Here is a 21,574-nt window from a genome sequence, read left to right as displayed (position 1 = left end):
ACTCCCTCTGCACAGGGAGCCATGCCTAAAGGTATCTAAGTTCCCATGAGTGAAAGCAAAATGACTTTTTGAAGGCTCAGGATGGGCTGAACTCTCCTGGGCCTGAAGAGGAAAGGAAAAAGACACAGACCTAACAGAAATATAACCCCTCTGTGCAATCACAGGTCTCTGCTCTGAATCCCACCAAAGACAGAGCAGCCACAGACACCGCTACTGCAGGTACTGCAACCAAGGAGCTGTCTCCTGCAGCCCTGCAGCTGCCCCAGAGGAGCAGTTACAGAGGGAAGTCTCTGCAGAAAGGCCCAGCTGAGGTGTCCACGCTTCACACACCTGCCTACTGGCCTCAGGCAGGGCTCAGTAATGCAGGGCCCAGCAATGCAGGAAGCTTTCCCAGATTAACACCACCAAGGCCACATGGTAGAAACTGCTGTCTGAGTTCACAGGGCTGGCTCATGTTTCCTGAAGGCAACATGAAAAAAAAATGACTGGACTTTGTCTAGCACGACTTCAGGCAGGTAAAACATCATCCTGCAGGCAGCAGGTTGCATCTGAGGATGGAGCATTAGCTCATACAGCAGAGATGCCACTGCCAGCCCTGAACTGCACTGTCCTGCAAGCATGGACATGGGGCAGCCAATATTGCAGAGAAAAAGGGAGAACTCTCTGCTTGGTATCAGTGCTCTCCTTGAAGGGAGTGGCTGTGAGTGAAAAGAGTCTCCCCCTGCCACCACTCTGCTACCCACACTGCCTGCTGCCCAGCTGCCACCCACCCTGGTGATCCATGCTCTGATCAAAACTCCCACATCAGCCACCTGCAGCAAAGCTTCCCACAGCTATTAGAAATGGTCTGGTTCACAGCATTTCTGCCTGGCCTAGGTCAGCACAGTCCTCCCTCTTGGCTCCCTGCATGCTGTATCTCCTTTACCTTCATCCTCAGTGTTTTGTTTCCTCTTTTTCCTGGATTTTGAGTTCTTCTTGGTTTTCAGATCCACAAGCTCCTTGATGCGCTGAGCAACTGAAAATGCCAGAGGTCTTGGATTAATGATGTGAGATGACAAAACACCAAAGCCCAGAATGCCCTTGGACATGGTCCAGCCTATCTCCAGCATGAAGTCTGCTAGAAGAGAGGTCCTGTAGCGCAGCCAGCGCCAAATGCACCAGAGTGAGCAGCCCAGAACATCACTGAACTACACCCAGTGGCCAAAAGGGCTGCAGGCAGCAAGCTTATGCCTAAATAAATGCAAGGGCTATGGCAGAGCCCACTGGAGAGTGCTGGCAGGGTGGTGCTTCATTCACAAGCACAGCTGAAGGGAACACATCTGCGGAGAAGGCCAAAGTACTGCACATGCAGCAGTTGAGTGAAAGAACCCCTAGTTAAGGCAACAAGCATGAAACCAGAAATCATAGGTTGGCATCACACCACTGCTGCCTGTAGGACACACTGGCAGGGGCAGAGGTGCTAGGGCAGAACTTGTGCACCTGCCCTGGGTATGTCTGGGGGCTTTAAGGTGTGTTTGATGCCCCAGGTGGATATAGGTGCCCTGGTTGCTTGCCTGAGATTGGCCAAGACATAGCAAGCACTGCTGAAACAGTGACAAATGAGCCAACAATCCTCTCCAGGCTGACACTTAGCTTTTATTTTGCACAGGATGCTACAGCCTAAAATGAGGGAAATAACCGAGCATGTGCCAGACTGGTCCCTAAGGCTTCTGAGTGCCAGGAAAACTGGGACCTCCTGAGCACAAAGCCAGCACCCCCCAGGGTCCTCCACTGCCTGCCAACCTAAGGCCTGTCTGTAGTTTTGCAATGGCTCTCTCAGAAACAGCCATGTTAACATCATCCTTTGTTTGGCCTGCCTTAAGGAACTCATGTTCAGAGACTTCAGAGCAGCTCTGCCCTTGGCAGGCAGACACCAGCTCCTCGCAGTGCTGATCCTGCCATGCTGCACAGTCAAACAAGTGTGCTCTGGGGCAGCTGTCCCAAGGAGAGCTGCTGGGACAGGAGCTGGCAGCAGTCTCACCTCACTGAGGGAGGATGAGCTGTCCCAGCACGTGGTGATCTTCCCAACCCCAACTGCAGCACTGGCTGGTGGCTGGCTGCTTACAAAACCAGAAACCCGTGACCCAATGGCACAGCCCTCAGAGCACTGTGGAGCGTGCAGGAGGCACTTACTGTTCTCATCACTGTCAAGGTGCCGATAAATATAACCCTCCAGGTAGGACTGGAACTTGGGTGATGGGGAGAAGAAGGCCAGGCTGATGGCCATCAGCTCCCAGCCCCAGGCCAGGCTGCGATAGCAGCTGTTATCTGTTGTCTGCCTGATCAGCTGGATGTAGAGCTCATCCCGCAAGCCCTGCATGCTCCAGCACTTGGTGACGGCGACCAGCGCCACGTGGTTGCGATCCATGCGGGTCTGACGATCGCCCATGTAGCTCTGCACCAGCTTGAACATCTCACAGGCCTCCTTTTTGATGGCACGGTTACTGGTGATGAGCATGGGCTTCTTGATAGAGCCTCCGTTCCAGGAGAGCATGTTGGAGATGGAGATCCTGCGGCGGAAGATGCCCTGCGTGTGCATGTTGAGGTTTTTAGAGGCCCAGTCTGCCATGCTGCTCTGGGAGATCGGCTTCCGGAGGGTACTGTAAGGGAAGTGATAGCCCAGGCAGCTGCCAGGCTGCCCACTGCTCCCCTGCTTTGGGCTCAACTCCATTGTCCCAGGCTGCAATGGAGAACAAAGGGGTTAAAAGCAGCTCAGGTGACTCATAATCCTGCTGGGAAAATCATCAGCCATGAGGCAGGAAGATGCCAGCAGCTGCAAAGCAGCAATGCTGTACAGACCACCACTCTGTGCACAACCAATGCCATCTCTGTCACTCTGCAAGAGCTTGGCTGGCACAGGCGCACACTGATGGTGTCCCCAAGGGAAGCACTGGGACATGGAGTAACAGGGCCAAATGTTCAAGATGTCTCAGAGCTGAAGGGAACAGTCCAAGCAGGAGCTGAGCTGACACAAAGGGCTGCAGAACAGCTCCGTGGCACCAAGCCCACAGGAAGGAGCCAAGTTTCTCCCTGATCTTCACCTGTCAGTTCCTGTGGAGCCGCAGGATGTCAGTAGGTGTGTGGGCAACACCGGGAGGCGGCAGAGACTAGACATGCATAGCACTGCCAGCACTGCATCCTTCTCACCTTCACCTGCCACGGGCCCTACAACGACACAGCTGGCTCCTGCCTGTTACAGGTTAGGGCTAGCACCCTGGCCTGGTGCCTGAATGACAACTGGAGTAAGTTTTTCCAGAGAATTCCAGTTATAAAGGACAAGCAATTTAGGGACTGGACATACAATAATAATAAGGTAAGTTTATCTAATCCCATTGGTCTGCTGAATACCTTGTATTTGGCAGTACAAGCTTGTGCTGTCTCTCTCTGGCTGCCTGCTGCTGTGCTTCTGGCTCCTCTGCTCTGTGACCTTGCTGATGTCTTGTTTAGGGTTGCAAAGGGTAGAGGGCGAGGGGGAGGCAGGGACAGCTGGCACTCTGCCCCTCTGTGTGTCCAGAGGGCAAGATGGGGAGAGAGCTGAAATATTGCACAAGGGGTATTGTGGTACTTTTGAACTGTAAATAACATGTAAATATAGCTTATGCATGGTTATTGCCTTTTAACTTTAATATTTAGGCTACTTTTGTAAATATCATTCCATTTAACCTCCAAAACTCTGAGTTTGTGTGGTACATTTACTCTGGGGAGTAAATTTCCCATTTGCTGAGGTGCAAATCCAACCTGCAACACTCCCCACTCTATTTTTGTCAGTTCTAGCAAAAAAAGTTTAATAATTTAAAAAAGGACAACCCAAACCAACCATCAGGTGCTGCTGAGCTTTCAGCAGCATGTGTCAGTACAGCCTCTGCACTAAGGCACTGAAAATCTCTATCTCCATCCCACCACCATCCTAATGTACATACTGGCCAGACACAGAGATGGGACAGGATTAATAAGAGAGGTGGGAGGGGAGTGTGGGCACGATTCCGGTGTCCCCAGCATAAGAGGGACACAAAACTGATGGAGAGGGTCCAGAAGAGGCCACAAGATGCTCAGAGCGTTGGAGAATCTCTGCTATGGGGACAGGCTGGGAGAGTTGGGGCTGTTGAGCCTGGAGAAGAGAAATCTGCAGGGAGACCTTAGAGGGGGCTTCAGGAGAGCTGGGGAGGGACTTTGGACAAGGGCTGGGAGTGCCAGGATGAGGGACAATGGCTTTGAGAGGGGAGAGTGAGAGTGGAGATGAGGAAGAAATTGTTGAGAGTGAGGGTGGGGAGAGACTGGCACAAGTTGCCCAGGGAGGTTGTGGTTATAGACCCAGGGCTTATGCACAGCACTCAGGGACACCTACCAAAACAGACACAACCTTCCCCAAGTCAGAGTGGCTCACTGCTATGGGGTTGGTTTTTCTCCTCAGAGAACTAGGGACAGTTGCAGTCTGAAGTGACCTGTTCCAGGGACAAGTCCACCGCTCACAAGCTGGTAGAGACAAGTAGCAGAGGCAGAGCCTCCACTGCTCCCACACTGCTCAGTCCTGCATGCAGCCCTTGTCTATCCTTTCTCCTTGGTGCTCGATGTTGGTAACAACCCTCTGCTCTGCCCTGCAATGTTGTGTCCAGTTTGGGCCTCCCCAGTGCAAGAGAGACAGGGATCTACCAGAGAGAATCCAGTGGAGAGCTACAAGGATGATGAAGAGATGGGAACTGAACTGCTATGAAGAAAAGCTGAGAGACCTGAAGCTGTTTAGTCTGGAGAAGATAAGGCTGAGAAGAGACCTTATCGATGTCTGTAAGTACCTGAGGGGTAGGTGTCAAGATAGAGGTGCCAGGCTCTTACTGGTGGTGCCCAGTGATAGGACAAGGAACAACAGGCACAAGCTAGAACGCAGGAGGTTCCACCTCAACATGAGGAGACACTTCTTTGGTGTGAGGGTGCTGGAGACCAGGAGCAGGCTGCCCAGAGAGGCTGTGGAGTCTCCTTCTCCGGAGACTTTGCAAAACTGCCTGGACACGTTCCTGTGTGGCCTGCCCAAGGTGATCCTGCTCTCGTAGGTCGTTGGTCTCGAGGACCTCTGGAGGTCCCTTCCAGATACCGCAATCTGTGACTGAGCTTTGGCAGCTCTGATCCTTAGCCAATGATGTGGAACAACCATGTCTGAGAGTGCCACACTTCATTTTGCCCACACAGAATTCTCTGTTCTGGATGGAAGTAGCAGTCTGGGAGACAGTGAACTCCAACACCCCACAAGTTGCTTCAGCAAACAGACTTGTTTGTTTGACTAGCAAGTCCCACACAAAGCAAGTGGGAGCTGAGCAGCTCTTCACGCTGTGTTCTCCAAGGAGAGATCCAGCAAGTAGGGAAAAATCAGACCAGCCAATCTTGAGAGGTTTGTTTTTTAAAGGAGGACAGAAAAACAGAAATCCTGTAAATGTAAGGGTTTCAGTCAGAAAAGTGAACTAAAATAGGCATTTTCTTTCATTTGCATGCCACATTGGTCTGGTCTTAGCCTACGGCCACAGATTTGCTGTGAAACCTCCAAAGTCAGCGTTTGCTTCTCAACAAGGTTGAGCTGCTGAAGGCACCACAGAGCCTTGTGCAGCCCAACGCTTCCCCGCCATGTACCTACACGTGGATGACAGGATTAGAACACATCACACCCCACAGCTTACTGCCAGCCCAGGGCACAATCTACTTCATTTGGATTTTTCGTCTCTGGAGTTCTTATTGCTCTATGTCCTCATTCTCTCTGAATCCACTCAACAGATTGACTAAAAATCCCTGTCTGCAGTTCTTTGCCATCCTCCTTTGATTCACCTTCCATGCCCAGGGTTGGTTTTCCTCCTCACACCTTAACTGCCCCTTCAGCTTGTTAATTCTGAGGATCTACCTCCTCATCCTCTCTAGAGGTTCACAATGCTCCTGGTTCTCTCCTCTTTCTAGAGTTGATCTCTCAAATCTCATATGCAAGCTATTATTTTATGCTGACAGTATACATCCACGGCTGGTCAGCCTGTCCTAGAACCTCTGCCCACTGCCTCAGATAAGAACAACACAGGGCATCACTGCTGACTCAAGCCACATGGTGCCATTTGCAGGTGAGGCAGCAATTTTGCTACTACATTCTCTGCAACTTCCTCCCATCCTTACTTGGGCTCATATAACCCAGAGTATTTCTGTACCTAAAATATTTATTTAATGACTCATTGCCTTTACCACAACATCCTGGAGAAAACATCAGCCTGGTGAAGAGAAGGCTCCAGGGAGACCTTTGAGCAGCCTTCCAGTACTTGAAGGGGCTCCAGAAGAGCTGGGGAGGGATTTTTGATGAGGGCTGGCAGTGCCAGTATGAGGAACAGTGGCTTTGAGCTGGGAGAGGGGAGAGAGTTGAGATGAGGAAGAAATTGTTCAGAGTGAGACTGATGAGAGACTGGCACAGGTTGCCCAGAAAGATTATGCATGTCCCCTGCATGGAGGTGTTGAAGGCCAGGCTGGATGAGGCCTTGAGCAAGCTGTGCTGGTGGGAGGTGTCCCTGCCCATGGCAAGGGGTTAGAACTGGATGGTCCCTTCCAATTCAAAGCATTCTGTGATTCCATGAAGCCATCTCCTTACATCCTCCTCTGTAATCTCCTTCTCCATCCTACTCCATGTGAATTGTTTTAATTAATTTTCAAGGCCAATCACAGCCCACCCCCAACCCACCACCTCTTGTACATAACCAAGACACTAAGTCTCAGCTTTCCCCATCAATGCAGTGAGGTGTAACACCTCCTGAAGAGCAGGCAGCAGTCTTCCAACAAGTCTAGAGAGGCTCTGAAATGAAACTGCTGAACTACTAACACACGAGTCATGTAAACTCAAACTGGCCCTGTGCCTGAAAAGTGGAAAACACAGGAGTATGGGAGCAGATTCAAAAAGGGCTTGAGGTGAAAGCAAGGCACAAGTGATCAGAAATTCCAGCAAAGAGGACTCTCACGCAGACATCAGATACAGCAGGGAGGTGTCAAGTCTGGTTCGTGATGGAAAGTCACCACCTCCCTAGGCTGCTGGAGCAACCTGAAGCAGTGAAAGAGCTTTGCCAAAGACATTCATGAAAGGCCTTGGACTGGCAAACAGTAGAAAGAACAAAGGGTTAAAAGAAATGGTCACTTTTCATGCTGCAGGATTGTTGTCAGCTGTGCCTCGAAGAACAGATGCAGGGATTGGGGCTGCTCAGCAGAAGGGAAATGATTGGAGGAGCAAGCAAAGAGAAAAGGGACAAAACCTCCACAGGACACAAAATGGCCTATGCAGAAGCTAAATCTCAAAACCAGGAAGCAAGAGCCTCCTTCAAAGCCTGGGAAAGATGGCCAACTAAATTCTGCTGCAGTGCTGTGTTAGGGAGTAATACAACCCCACTGTGCAAGCACACCAAGAGGCTTTAAAACATTGCTGGAGTCACTGCCACAGGCTCATGGACCATTTGCACAGGGTGCTCAGGAACGACACAAAGGGAGAGCAGGGCAGCAGGAACTGCTGAGAAACAGAGAGAGAAAAAGAGAAAAATGCTGCCACATGGATAAGGAAATCCTGACACCTGTGTCCTGCACCCCACCAGCTATGGCCTTCCTAGTACAGAAGGAATGTGCGAAGAGAAGGCCTGCTAGAGGAGACAGGAGGGATCAGGCAGCAGATTGACTCAAACTCTGCAGCAGAGCTGTCCACAGCCTGAGGGCTTGCTGGACACAGCCTCCACAATTCCCTCTTCTCTCACGCCACTGGCTTGAAACATGGTCTCCACATGCAAAGCTGGGAAGCTTTGCGACCCAGTTGCCATTCCGCAGGCACAGACATGTTCCACCCACAGCACATCCACTAAGCCCACCCGAGTCCAGCAGGAGTGCGTGACTGAGCCCCGTGTAGGAGGGGAGGTACCTGGGAGGAGAGGCGGGTAGCGTCTGATGAAGCCAGGCTGGACTGACTGGTCACATTCTTTTCTAGAGAATCAATTTTCTCAAAAGTCCTTTTCTGCCTCACTGTATCCTGTGGAGCAGCTGCATCACTTGCAAAGCTGCCCCTGCCCTCCAGGCCCTGTCTGTAGAGGGACCTGTTGCTGGCTGAGACGTCGTCCCTCGAGCTCTGGCTGGAGGATTTCTTCAAGTGGTCGGACTGAAATCTGACCTTGCTGCTCTCCGTTGGGATGCCACTCTCCAGGCTCTGGGCATCGAGGCTGCCCTTGCTTCCCCTGCAGGCTGCCGACCTGCCCACCACAGCGCGCATCTCCGCAATCAGCTTATCATTCAGAGCCGTCAGCTCGCTGCTGCTGCCCACAGAGCCAGGCCTTCCCTGGCCCGGCCCCTGCCTCCTTCCTTTCCGTTTTCTCAAGCTTGGAGAAGGGCCAGTGGAATAACCAGAGTCCTGATGGCTTACCCCAGTTGGATATTCAGGAGTTTGCAGGCTGCTCTGCCGACTGTGGTGGGCTCCCATGTTCTTGAGGACGCTGGCTTCCAAGATTCTCCAAGACTGCTTGAAGCTGTCCTTTGAAGTAAGCTGCCCAGGCTGTTTAGTAGCACCTTCAGCTGTGGCAGCAGAAGAGTGAGAGAGTCTGGAGGCCTGGTCCACAATGACCATGTGCTTTATGTATTCTCTGCCAGCTGGGCTGTACTCTATGGCAGAGGGACTCCTGGCATGCTGCTTTGCCCCTTGCTGCTGCTGCACACCAGCATGCTGCAAGAATCTAGTTTGTTGCAGCTGCTTTTGCAAGCTATTGCCTGGTGACCTGAGTGGAGACATCCCACTCACACTGGTGCTTTCAGTGTCCATATCTACAGGTGGCTCGTCGTAAACTGGGGACTCTAAGGATGGCTCATCATATATGGGTGCAGGGGAGGCATACTTGGGGGATGCAAGCTGGGGGGTTCCTGTCTGGTTCCTTGGAGGTGTTTGAGACGTTGGATCATTCTTAAGCACTAGGCAAAACCCACCATTCTCTGTCTTTTTGATCTGCATAGACTGCTTTGCTTCTCCTGCAGGCATTTGCTTCATGGCACCAGGGCTCTGAGACCTGGGCTGAGGCTGAGCATATATGGCTGCTTTTGGAAGAGGTTTCTGGCTGTTGGCCTCTGGAGTGCTCTGCAGTTGAAGTGAACTGTTTGAAGAGCTCTGCACCTGCCTCAGGCTGTTCACTTTGACCAACATGGCTGCTTTTGTGCCTGGCAAAGGCTGCCAGTGAGTAGGAGTCTCCCTAAGAGGAAGAAAGAAAGATACAAACACAAAGAATTATTTACGAGTTCTTTATGGGCAGTGCCCTCACTCCTGCCCAAGCACCAGAGTCTTGTCTCTCAGCACCTGGAGATTCCCCAACCAGCTCCTCACCAATTTTTCCCAGAGGTCTCCTTTGCTGATGCAGAAACACCTCACTGTTACACACACCATGATCTTCTGAGTCATGCACAGCAGGAGATGAAGCACATTCATCACACTGGAACTGACCTGGGATCAGCAGCACTGAGACAGGGCACAGCCTGTGCCTCCCAGAGCTCCTGAGCTAGCACAGCACCCAGGACAGCAGTGCAGAGCTGTTCTAGTCCCGAGCCCCTGCCTCTGGACTGCCGCACTGGTGCTGGTCCTTCCACACCTTCTCTTCTGCAGCCACGTGTGTACAGGCATTTTGCAGAGAAGCTTTTGAGGCCTACAGGATGGATCTGAGGAAATGTGTTACACCCCATCACACCTCAGTGCAGAGCACCCTCCCAGTCTGCTTCAGATGCCCTCAGATCTGGTTCCCCTGGCCAAACTCACTGACTGCTCAGATCTCATGGCCGTGAAACCCTCCTCTACTGGAAGTCCTTGCACTCGCGGTGGTACTCAGGATCCACTACCACCCAATGTGCTCACTGCAGCACCCCAGCTCCAAAAGCACATTCTGCAGCACAAGCACAACCTGCTGTCAGGCTGCAGCTTTTGCTGGGCTGTATTTGTGAGCTTGGAGGAAAAGGGCACAGGAAGGCTGTCAGACCAGCCTGAGCTCCCAGGCCTTCAAAGTCATCCACTGTCCCTAGAAAGGTCTCCTTGAACCTGGTCCCATTTTGTGCCCTCTCTCCACCTATCCACTACCAGGCATCACTGTGTGAGTCCTGAAGGTGTACTCCTGTCCACAACAGATTTCACCTAACACCTTCACAGCCATTCTGCTTTATCTGAACCTGAATATTTGTTCCCTATTCCATGCTGTAGGCCTGCTCTGCATGACTCTTGCACTGGCAGACGGACCCACAGCTGCTGCATGTCCAGAGCTTGCCTTCCCCAGCAAGCCTCAAGATATGTGGACATTCCTATTCTCTGGCTCCCTCTCCTGCTCTCCAGAGACCTTCCACGTGCCAGGTCCTAGCCCCCTCCTTCAGCACAGCTTCTCTGCGGGTGTTCTGCCTGGCCTCCCACTACAGCTCTTCCCCTGGCAGGGGATATCTGCATGCACCCTAATGGCTCTGCCTACCCCCAGCAGGACACATCTGTGCCATGGTAGCAGTCCCACATTTCTCTGAGTTCCCTGTTTCACCTGCTTCCCCTCACAGTTACCTGCTCCGCAGCTGACGTCCCATGTCCACTCCCAACCACTCCCTTCCCGAGGCAGTGCTGTGCCCCTTCCCCACCCACTGCTCGCCATCCTTTCGGCACAACGTGCTTGCAGCTGGCTTTGTGCGGCTGCGGCCGCTGTGCTGGCAGGGCGGTGGCAAGAGAAGCAAGGCCAGGCTGGTACTGCTTGGTGCAGATGCAGCTTGGTGCTGGCTCCCAGCCAGGGTCCAAAGGCCCCCCCAGTGCTGCAGTGAGGCCTCACAGGGCCCTTTCCCACAGCAGACATGCGATGGCCTCCTGCAACTACCTGCTGAGCAGAGGGCACGAGAAGCAGCTGTGGCACTACGCCTCCCATCCTGAGTCCTCCTTGCTCCAGGGACCTCTCCCAGCATCTTCCACTGGGGGGATTTTTATTTTGAGGGGCTCCTGACACCATGTCAAGTTGGATGTGCCACTGTCAAGAGAAGTTACTGTCCTCTGCCACCACACTGAAGGCCAGGACCGACTCCAGCCCCGTCCCAAGAGTAGCTGCTGGCAAAGCACCAAGGGATTTGGGATGATCCTTCCCACACCTGCCCAGGCTGCCATCGAGCACAACCCCATCTCTCTTGCTCCTCTTCTGCCATCAGCACCAAGCAAAGACCAGGGTAGGCAACAGGCAGTGCTAACAGCAGGATAGAGTATCAGGACATGCAGCCCTAAAACACACCAGACATCCTCCCCTGGGAACCACAAGGAATGCTCCTCTCACCAGTGCAGCCCTCCTGCATGCAGCCAAGTCCCGATGCCAGGCATTGCTAAAGACCCAGCTGTTCCCTGAAGAGCTCCTGAACTAACAGGAAGAGATGGAGTAGCAATAGTTGGTAGGTTTCTAAAGGAGCATTTGTGACACTTCTCCACCTGTTTCTCTGCTTGGCTCTACCAGCAGCTCATCTGTGGCAGAGAATTTGGAGCAAAACTGGAAGTGTGGAGATTCAGATTGGATGTTAGGAAGTTCTTCACCATGAGGGCAGTGAGACACTGGCACAGGTTGTCCAGGGAGATGGTGGAAGCCTCATCACTGGAGATGTTTAAGGCCAGGCTGGATATGACTCTGGGCAGCCTGATCTAGTGTGAAGTGTCCCTGCCAATGGCAGAAGGGTTGGAACTGGATGACCCTTCAGGTCCCTTCCAGCCCTGACAAGTCTATGATTCTATCATTCTATGACTCCAAGTGAAACTGCCAAAAGGCTGTGCCTAGGACAAGCAGGATTGAGCCACCCACAGGCCTCTGACTCAGTGTGTAGGTCAAGAGTGATTTGTATGGGAGCAATTTCACCTCAGTGCTGTGGCCAGACCAGCACTGCAGCCAGACCAGCGCTATCCAGTTGAGTCCTAGGGCAGGACATCCATAGCCCTGCACTGCTGATGAGCCTGAGCTACAGGCACCTTCCTCTGCTTCAAGAGATCTTCATGTGCAGTAGTGCTGGAAAACATCCCTGTGCCCTCTGGGAAGGTGCTGGACACCATGTCTCGTCAGCCACCTCCAGAAGTCATTACTCTCCCTCACCCACAGTGTTTCATCTCCAATCAGCTCCAGGTGCAGGTGACCCAGCTGCTTGGCAGACTCATCTCCACCAAGCACAGCACAACCAGACTTTGCCTCTGCACAAGTGGCAGCAGGCTCAGCAGTGCCCACTGCTCCGTCACTCACCAAGCTGCTGACCATCCAAAGTGCCAGGAACTCAGCCCTGGAGGTCTGCAGCCTCCTGGCTCAGCCCCAGACTATAGTAAGATGCCTCTCCCTGCTTGCCCGGCAGGCAGCCACAGCACCTCCTGCCCGAGCAGTGCCCAGTCCAGCTCACACCTCTGCAGCACGGGCCATGTCTTGATCCAACTCTGCTTGGGTGCAGGTGTAATAGGTGATTGTAAATTGTTTAATAAAGAAACATTTTAATAGAATTGTAATAGGTGTTCATAATTGTTTAATAAGGAAACATTTTAATAGAATTGTAATAGGTAATTGTAATTATCCAATAAATAAATATTTTAATAGAATGTTAAGCATGCTTAGCTGCAAAAGGCAGTGCATATACAGCTGTTGCAAATCAGGAGATATGCCTAACCTAGAGGTCATGCTATAGATGGTAATGTGCAAAGAATAAGCTAGCTAATTGCTAAGTATTTCAAAGACTAAAACTTTAGGTACATCCTTAATTTTGAGATAAGAAAGAACATGCCATATGTGGGACTCGGGACATTAATCAGTCATACTCCAAGGACTAAGCTTTAGGTGCATCCTTAATTTTGAGATAAGAGAAAACATGCCACATGTGGGACTCGGACATTAATCAGTCATGTTCCAAGGACTAAGCTTTAATTTTGAAAAGTGGGATTCGGGACATTAACCAGCCAGAGGAAGTCCATATATGGAGATGGGTTAACCAGAGGACACCTGAGGAGGACTGCTTACTTCATCTTCAACGACCACCAGAAGGGAAGGAAGACCCTAACCCAAAAGAAGGAACATGCGCAGAAAGTATGGATTTATGTAATTTGCAGGGCGGAACAACGCAGACAACACAGTATAAATATAGGCTAATGAAGAGACTTGTCACGGCAGGTGGCGGAGCGGTGACTCCCCTGTCGTCCAGCGCTGTAACTTTGCTCATATTCTACTTGCCTAATTGAATAAATTTGTAACCTGGACACTTTGATTTTGAGTCATTCTCAATTTATAACACAGGGCTAGGCTCCTGGGCAGCACCACCAGCCCGGCCCCCAGAGAGGGCCTCCCACCCCAGAGGGACACAATGAATTTAGGCTCCTGAGGCACCCCAATTATCCACAGCCTCCCCCCCTCAATCAAGGGAATGAGCAAAGCCCAGATTTCAGCCCTGAGATGAGCAATGAGAGATTTGATCTGGAAAATAAAAGTGGACAACTGTTACCTGGGACCTGGTGCCAGCTGAAGGGTGACTGGCACTGCAAAGCATGACAGCTCCTTGTGGCCACAGGTCACTTCACCAGGGCAGGAGGAAGGTGTTGCAGCCCTGTGCCCTGTCAGGGACAGGACGGATGTGGCCTCAGCATAGGCTCAGCCACACAGGAGAGAGCTGGAGGGGAGCGGCAGGAGCTCAGCGAGCGTGGGGCCCCAAGGCCAGCTGGCAGGACGGCAGGACAGGTCAGACAGCGAGGAGAGAGGCTCTGCCACAAGTGCGCTGCTGCTCCCGGGTGCTCAGGTCCCCTCCCCCAGGCCCAGGGACATAGCCCAGCCAGGACCAGTTCACACCAACTGCTGCAAACCCCTGGGCCTGGCGGACACCCCAGCAGCTCCTGGGACAGCAGCACAGGGACCTTTCACATGAGTCATGCAGGATCACAGAATGTTAGGGGCTGGAAAGGGACCTCGAAAGCTCATCCAGTGCAAGCCCCTGCAGAGCAGTATCACCAGTACCAGATCACACAGGAATGCATTGTTCCAGGTTAAGTCTATCTGGGGTGGGGGAGAGGTCTGGAAAGCTGACCCCCACGGTGGGCAGGGAGAACCCCCCCAGGTCAAAATTTATCCCACTTCATATCCACAACCCTATTGAAGAGGCATTCGAGTTCCTGTTCACTCTATTGTTCCTGTCTTGCCTTTGCAATATCTCCTTGCTGCTGCTGCTCCTGATAACCACGTGGCCAACCCTGCTACCTCCTGCATGCAAGGACAATCCATCTCAATCCAGATAATCCACTGCCATCCAACCTGCTTTTGCATATACATCTCTACCTGTTTCCTTCCCTTATATTTCTGGAACCTTCCTGCACCTTAAATACCTTTTATTTATTGTTAAAAAATTACCTTTGAACTTCCAAGTCAGTGCAAGGCTGTTCTTTGGGTATCTGACCCCTTTTATTCTTCACTGATTTTTCCACACAGGGAGAAGGGGAGAGGGGAGGCATCCTAAATTGTATTCTGTTGGGCTTGTGAGCTCCAGGAAAGCTTAACAGCAACATGCATCCAGGCAGGTCCTTAATATCTCCACAACCCCCCTGGGCAGCCTGCTCCAGGGCTCTGTCACCCTTGCAGTGAATAAACTTTCTCATGTTTCCACACAACATCCCATGCCTCAGCTGCCACCACTACCCTTGTGCTGTCCCTGGGCACCACCCAGCAGAGCCTGGCTCCAGCCTCCTGGCTCTCACCTGCACAGCTTTAGAACCATGCATGAGGGCAGCCCTCAGGCTCCTGCTCTGCAAGCTTCAGCCCCAGCAACTCAGGAAGTGAACATCAGGAAGATGTTCACTGCCTGCAGCATTTTAGTGGCTCTGTGCTGGACTCTCTCAAGCAGTTCCCTGAAGTCCTCCTTGAACTGGGGACCCCAGAACTGGCCACAATATTCCAGACATGGTCTCAGCAAAGTGGAGCACAGGGGGAGGAAAACCTTTCTTGACCTACTCACCACAGCCCTTCTAATGCACCACAGGATGCCCTTGGCCTTCTTGGCTACCAGAGCACATTGCTGGCTCATGGTCAAGCTCCCACCCACCAGGACCTCCAGGGCCTTTCCCTTTTCCCTGCTCTCCAGCAGGTCAGTCCCCAACCTATCCTTATCCATGAGGTTGTTCTTTCCCAGGATGGTGAAGCAGGGTGGGCTGCCAAGCTGCAGAAGCCACATCACTGCTCCTCCTGGGCTGCAATTCAGAACATGAGGACTGGTCCAGGTACTCAAGCATTTGCCAGAGGTTCCTATACACCTGCTGAGTACCAGTAGGTCCCCAGGACACCCCAATGCTTGCTGTGTCCCCACAGGCATTTTTACCTCAAGGAGAAGGTGTAGCACCCAGGAGCTTTACATTCAGGACTGGTGTGGGATCTAAGGAAGAAGTAAGGGACCTGCTGAGCTACTTGGACCCTCACAAGTCCATGGGACCAGATGGGATCCATCCTAGGGTGCTGAGAGAGATGGCAGCTGAGCTGGCCAAGCCACTCTCCATCATTTACCAACAGTGCTGGCTCACTGCAGAGGTCCCCAGAGACTGGAAGCTGCCAATGTGATGCCATCCACAAGAAGGGCTGGAGGGAGGAACTGGAAAATTCTAGAGCTGTCACCCTGACCTCAGTGTCAGGGAAGGTCACGGAACAGGTCATCTTGAGTGCCACTGCAAAACACATACAGGATGGCCAAGGGATCAGGCCCAGCCAGCATGGGTTTAGGCAGGGCAGGTCCTGCTTGACCAACCTGATCTCCTTTTATGATCAGGTTACCTGCTGGTGAATGTGGATGGAGTCTGCCTGGACAGCAGCAAAGCCTTCAAAACGATCTGCCACAAGAAGCTGCTGGCACAGCTGGCAGCTCCTGGCTTGGACAGATCCAGTCTGATATGGGTCAAGAACTGGCTGGAGGGACAAGCCCACAGAGCGGTGGTGAATGGTGCCACATACAGTCAGCTGCTGGCACTAGTGGTGTGCCCCAGGGATCAGTGCTGGGCACAGTCCTGCTCAATATCTTTATTGATGATCTGAACCAGGGGATTGAGTCCAGCATCAGTAAGTTTGCAGATGACACCAAGCTAGGAGCAGCTGTGGAGCTGTTGGAGGGCAGAGGGACCTGGCCAGGCTGCATGGGTGGGCAGAGGCCAATGGGATGAGATTGAACAAGGCCAAGTGCAGGGTTCTACCCTTTGGCCACAATAACCCCAAGCAGTGCTACAGGCTGGGGCCAGAGTGACTGAGAGCAGCCAGGCAGAGAGGGACCTGGGGGTACAGGTAGATACTAGCTGAAGATGAGCCAGCAGCGTGCCCAGGTGGCCAAGAGAGCCAACGGCATCCTGGGCTGGCTCAGGAGCAGTGTGGCCAGCAGGACAAGGAAGGTTCTTCTGCCCTTGTACTCAACACTGGTTAGGCCACACCTTGAGTACTGTGTCCAGTTTTGGGCTCCTCAATTCAAGAGAGATGTTGAGATACTGGAACATGTCCAGAGAAGGGCAGCAAAGCTGGTGAGGGGCCTGGAGCACAGCCCTGTGAGGAGAGGCTGAGGGAGCTGGGGGTGTGCAGCCTGCAGCAGAGGAGGCTCAGGGCAGAGCTCACTGCTGTCTGCAGCTCCCTGAAGGGAGGCTGTAGCCAGGTGGGGTTGGGCTCTGCTGCCAGGCAATCACCAACAGACCAAGGGGGGACAGTTTCAAGCTGTGCCACGGCAAGTTCAGGCTGGATATTAGGAGGAAGTTTTCCAGCAGTCCTGGCTCACCGGAGAGGTCCCAGGAGACTGGAAAATGGCCAACGTGGTCCCCATCCACAAGAAGGGTCGGATGGAGGAACCTGGGAACTACAGACCTGTCAGCCTGACCTCAGTGCCAGGGAAACTGATGGAGCAGGTTATCTTGGGGGCAATAACTGCCCACCTGAGGGATGGCAAAGGGCTCAGGTCCAGCCAACATGGGTTTAGGAAGGGCAGATCCTGCCTCTCCAACCTGATCTCCTTCTATGATCAGGTGACTGCTTGGTGGCTGTGGGGAGGCCTGTGGATGTGGTCTATCTGGACTTCAGCAAGGCCTTTGACACTGTCCCCCACAGCAAACTGCTGGCTAAGCTGTCAGCCCATGGCTTGGATGGCAACACTCTGTGCTGGGTTAGGAACTGGCTGGAGGGCCGGACCCAGAGAGTGGTGGTGAATGGTGCCACATCCAGCTGGCAGCTGTCACTAGTGGTGTCCCTCAGGGATCAGTGCTGGGCCCCATCCTCTTTAACATCCTCATAGATGATCTGGGTGAGGGCATGGAGTCAGTCATCAGCAAGTTTGCAGATGACACCAAGCTGGGGGCAGATGTGGCTGGGTTGGAGGGCAGAAGGGCTCTGCAGCGGGACCTTGACCGCCTGGACAGATGGGCAGAGGCCAAGGGGATGGCTTCAATAGCTCCAAGTGCAGGGTGCTGCACTTTGGCCACAACAACCCCATGCAGAGATACAGGCTGGGGTCGGAGTGGCTGGAGAGCAGCCAGACAGAGAGGGATCTGGGGGTGCTGATTGAGACCCACCTGAACATGAGCCAGCAGTGTGCCCAGGTGGCCAAGAGAGCCAGTGGCATCCTGGCCTGCATCAGGAATGGTGAGGTCAGCAGGAGCAGGGAGGTCATTCTGCCCCTGTACTCTGCACTGGTTAGACCACACCTTGAGTGCTGTGTTCAGTTCTGGGCCCCCAGTTTAGAAGGGACATTGAGATGCTTGAGCGTGTCCAGAGAAGGGTGACGAGGCTGGGGAGAGGCCTTGAGCACAGCCCTACGAGGAGAGGCTGAGGGAGCTGGGATTGGTTAGCCTGGAGAAGAGGAGGCTCAGGGGAGACCTTATTGCTGTCTGCAACTACCTGAAGGGTGGTTGTGGCCAGGAGGAGGTTGCTCTCTTCTCTCAGGTGGCCAGCACCAGAACAAGAGGACACAGCCTCAGGCTGTGCCAGGGGAGATTTAGGCTGGAGGTGAGGAGAAAGTTCTTCACTGAGAGAGTCATTGGACACTGGAATGGGCTGCCCGGGGAGGTGGTGGAGTCGCCGTCCCTGGATCTGTTCAAGGCAGGATTGGACATGGCACTTGGTGCCATGGTCTAGCCTTGAGCTCTGTGGTAAAGGGTTGGACTTGATGGTCTGTGAGGTCTCTTCCAACCTTGGTGATACTGTGTGATACTGTGATACTGTGAAGTTCTTGCCAGAGAGCGTGATTGGCATTCGAATGGGCTGCCCATGGAGGTGGTGGAGTTGCCATTCCTGGAGGTGTTGAAGCAAAGCCTGGATGGGGCACTTAGTGCCATGGTCTGGTTGGTTGGATAGGGCTTGGGGAGAGGTTGGAGGTTTCTTCCAATCTGGTTGATTCTATGATTCTAAGCATGTCCCTTCTGCCAAGACTGCATCATAAAATCATAAAGGTTGAAAAGACCTCCAAGATCAAGTCCAACTTTCTACTCAACACCTCCATAACTGATAGACCATATCCTGATGTGCTGGTTTGAGGCTAATTGGAATATTTTAATGAGAGAAATTACATCATTGGTTGTGAAAATAAAACAGTGGTAACATCTGCATCACTCATTGGCTTGCTGAGAGGGATAAAAAGCCAACACATCAACAATGTGTCCCACTCTGGTCTGGGATGCTGCTTCTATTTGATTCCTCTTCACTCTAATCTCTCCACTAAAAAATAACAAATAAGCTTTGCTGGTTGGGTTGGCTTCTATCTGTGAAGGGAGATGGACAGAAAGAGGCTTTGAGCCCTCCTGGGCAGTGCCTTTGTCCAGGAGGGAGTTTGGATTTCTGGATCATTTCTGGTTTGACGTAGTTGTAAGTACCTGTAACCATACTGTGTGTATGTGCATGTGAGTTGTGCTTTGCTGCAAACAGAGCTTCAGATTAATGCCAACCCATCTGACCTGCTCTGCTAAATTCCAGTAGTGTGTGTGAAGTTCCTAACTCACTATACCCAAAATGACACATCTACTTATTCTTTGAGCACCTCCAGGGATGATGACTCAACCAAATCCCTGGGCAACCTGTTCCAGTGCCTGACCACTCTTGCAGGAAAGAAATTCTTCCCAACACCCAACTTAATACTCCCCTGGTGCAGCTTGAGGCCATTATTTCTTGTCCTGTTCTTGTTACTCGGGAGGAGAGGCTAACACCAACCCCACTGCAATTCAGGTAGCCTTGCACGGCTCCTCTGGGCTACCTAGGGAAGTCTCCCAGGGCCAGATGACACAGGTGAGCTGTGCTGCTCCAGTGTCACTGAGGGCAAAGGGATCCAAACTCCAGCCTGAACATGGCTATCACACTCTCTGTGACCAGGAGATTTATAAGTTAGTGTGGTGGAAAAGTGAAATTCCTACATGTCTCAAAACTGTCAGTCTCATCTTGGACACACCAGACCACCTTCAGCCACTGCAGAGCAGAGGAAGGAGGCATTAGCACAGAGGGGACAATGCTTTTCTGAAGGGACCATTTCCACTGCCATGAATAACCTCTTGCAGCCACATCTGGGTGCAGCTCCTCTCAAGCCCATCCCCAGAATGCTGAGAAGACTGAGTGGAAGAGAACAGGAACTTCTTGACTTCCTGGCATGGCAAAAGGTTCAGCCTTGTCCTTCTGAGCAGAGAAAGTCCTCACAGAAAGCAAAGCCATGGTGGAAAACCATCCTGAGGCAGCCTGAGGGCCATGCTCTTCCCCCAGCAGCAACAGAGCCCCTGCCGAGTCCTCTGCAACACTTCCTTTGAGGAACGCTTTCAAGCAGCTCTGGCTTTCCCAGCCTGCACCCAGCACCAGCAGGCCCAGCATATTCATAAGCTCTTCCCAGGCTCCAGAGCTCCATTGGTTGCTCTTCCCTCCCAGAGCCTGAAGAAAAGGCTCCACACCTCTTTACTTACCCTGCAGTTGTCAGAGGTGGCTGTGCAGGGACATTTGTACTCCAGTCTGGAGTGTGGCCAGTCTGGAGGCAGGGATGGACACCCCACAGAGGTGACCCACCCAAGCCCAAGCCTACAAGCCCCTCAGGAAAGCTCGGTGAACACCTGTGCTTGCGTGCCCAGCCCCAAGCTCAGAGGCAGAAGGAGGACACAAGGCTCTCTCAGGAATCCCAGTGGGGTTTCTTGCCTGATCATAAAGAACTCCTACTGGCATTGCTCACACAGGCCCTTAGGAGACATACATCCATGAGGAGGCAGACTTGAAAAGGCAGAGGAACCCTCACAGCCACCTTCACAGGCTTCACATCTCAGATCCCATCTAACCGCCTCCCATCAGTTCCCTGCTGGCGTGGTAAGCCCAAGTCCCTTCTCCATCGCAGCCCAGAACACTGAGCCACAGGGAAACTGAGAGAGGAGAGCAGACTCATGCAGAGCAGACTCATGTCTCTTCTCTTCTGGGAAACAGCAGGTTTCTGTGTGGAGGGCTTCCAGATGCATTGTTACCACAAGGGGAACCTCAGAATTGTCATGCTGAAACAAGTCCCTGACCCTGGGAGAAGCACAGGAGGATGAAGACAAAGTGATGGTCCATGTGGACAGCACGGCTGGGGACAGCACAGTCCCCACCTGCTGCCCTGACCAGTGGCATGCCTGAATGCCACAGACCAGCACACAGGCTTTGTTCCCAGGAACTTCAGGGCTTAGACACTCCACCATGCTCAGCCCTTTCTCACACACCGACCCCCGACAGGGCTGCTTACAGGCTTAGGCTGTTCCCCAAGGGAACACATCCATCCTTTGCAGAGCTTTCCAAATGCCAAAGGATAACATGTCCTCACCTCCCCTGGAGAGGGTCCATCTGCATTCCTACTAGGATCCCAAGTGCTTGGGGGAGCCCTGGAGCTGACAGTGTGTGCTGCCTGCTGTCCTTGCTCCAGATGTTCTGAGCTGGTGTGCTTTGGAGAGCTGGAGCAGCAGCAGCAGCGAGAAGTGGGGCAGTGAGGGAGAAAGTGGAGTTGGCATGGAAAGGGAGGGAGAAAAGGGAGCATGGCACCTGCCTGACCCAGCAGCACGTCCAGAGGGTTCAGTAGCACTGAGACACAGCAGCAGGCACAGAGGATGTAGCAGCACTGATAGAAGGCACAGGAGAGGGAGGGTGGGGAAAAGCAATCTGCGAAAACCAAATCCTCAGGCACAAGTGCTGCTGCAAAGCAGAGTACCTTCCCCCAGCACCCTGAGGCATGTGCTCGCAGGAGGTCCCTCTCAGGAACCACACTAGTGTCTCCTGGCTTCTCCATCTAGCACAGGATTGGCAAACGGGAAAGGAAGAAAAACAAACCGTTGCTGTCATTAGAGACAAAAGCCAAAGTGCCTCGCGTGCAGGTACCCATAGCGATAGCAAACGCTCCCAGCAGCACTCGGCATCTTGGCTCTGTTTACACAGCTGGATGTCTGCAGGGGGGAGGGAGAGACCACTTCTGGGTTTGGAAAACAACGCGGGCAACAGAGCTGACAAGCTTGTTGTGACTAGAACAGGCATCCCTTAGATGCCTCCTGGGAACACTTGCTTTGGACTCAGCCCTTTGG

At 52.7% G+C, this 21,574-nt stretch overlaps 1 protein-coding gene across 1 annotated transcript in view; it reads right to left on the bottom strand.

Annotated features, from left to right (window-relative positions):
- The window catches only part of LOC135188118 (rho GTPase-activating protein 39-like), a 68,983-nt gene that overhangs the window by 12,555 nt on the left and 34,854 nt on the right, over window positions 1-21,574 (bottom strand). The window contains exons 3-5 of the mRNA XM_064167380.1: window positions 7,946-9,254; window positions 2,173-2,719; window positions 926-1,015 (exon numbers count right to left, since the gene is read on the bottom strand). Of these exons, the coding sequence (XP_064023450.1) occupies window positions 926-1,015; window positions 2,173-2,719; window positions 7,946-9,254 (1,946 nt within the window). The remainder of the gene's footprint in view (window positions 1-925; window positions 1,016-2,172; window positions 2,720-7,945; window positions 9,255-21,574) is intronic.

Source organism: Pogoniulus pusillus, chromosome 29 (genome assembly GCF_015220805.1).
Source record: "Pogoniulus pusillus isolate bPogPus1 chromosome 29, bPogPus1.pri, whole genome shotgun sequence".
Lineage (NCBI taxonomy): Eukaryota > Metazoa > Chordata > Aves > Piciformes > Lybiidae > Pogoniulus > Pogoniulus pusillus.
Note: the sequence above shows the minus strand (reverse complement) of the source record. Positions and strands in the feature narration are given on the sequence as shown.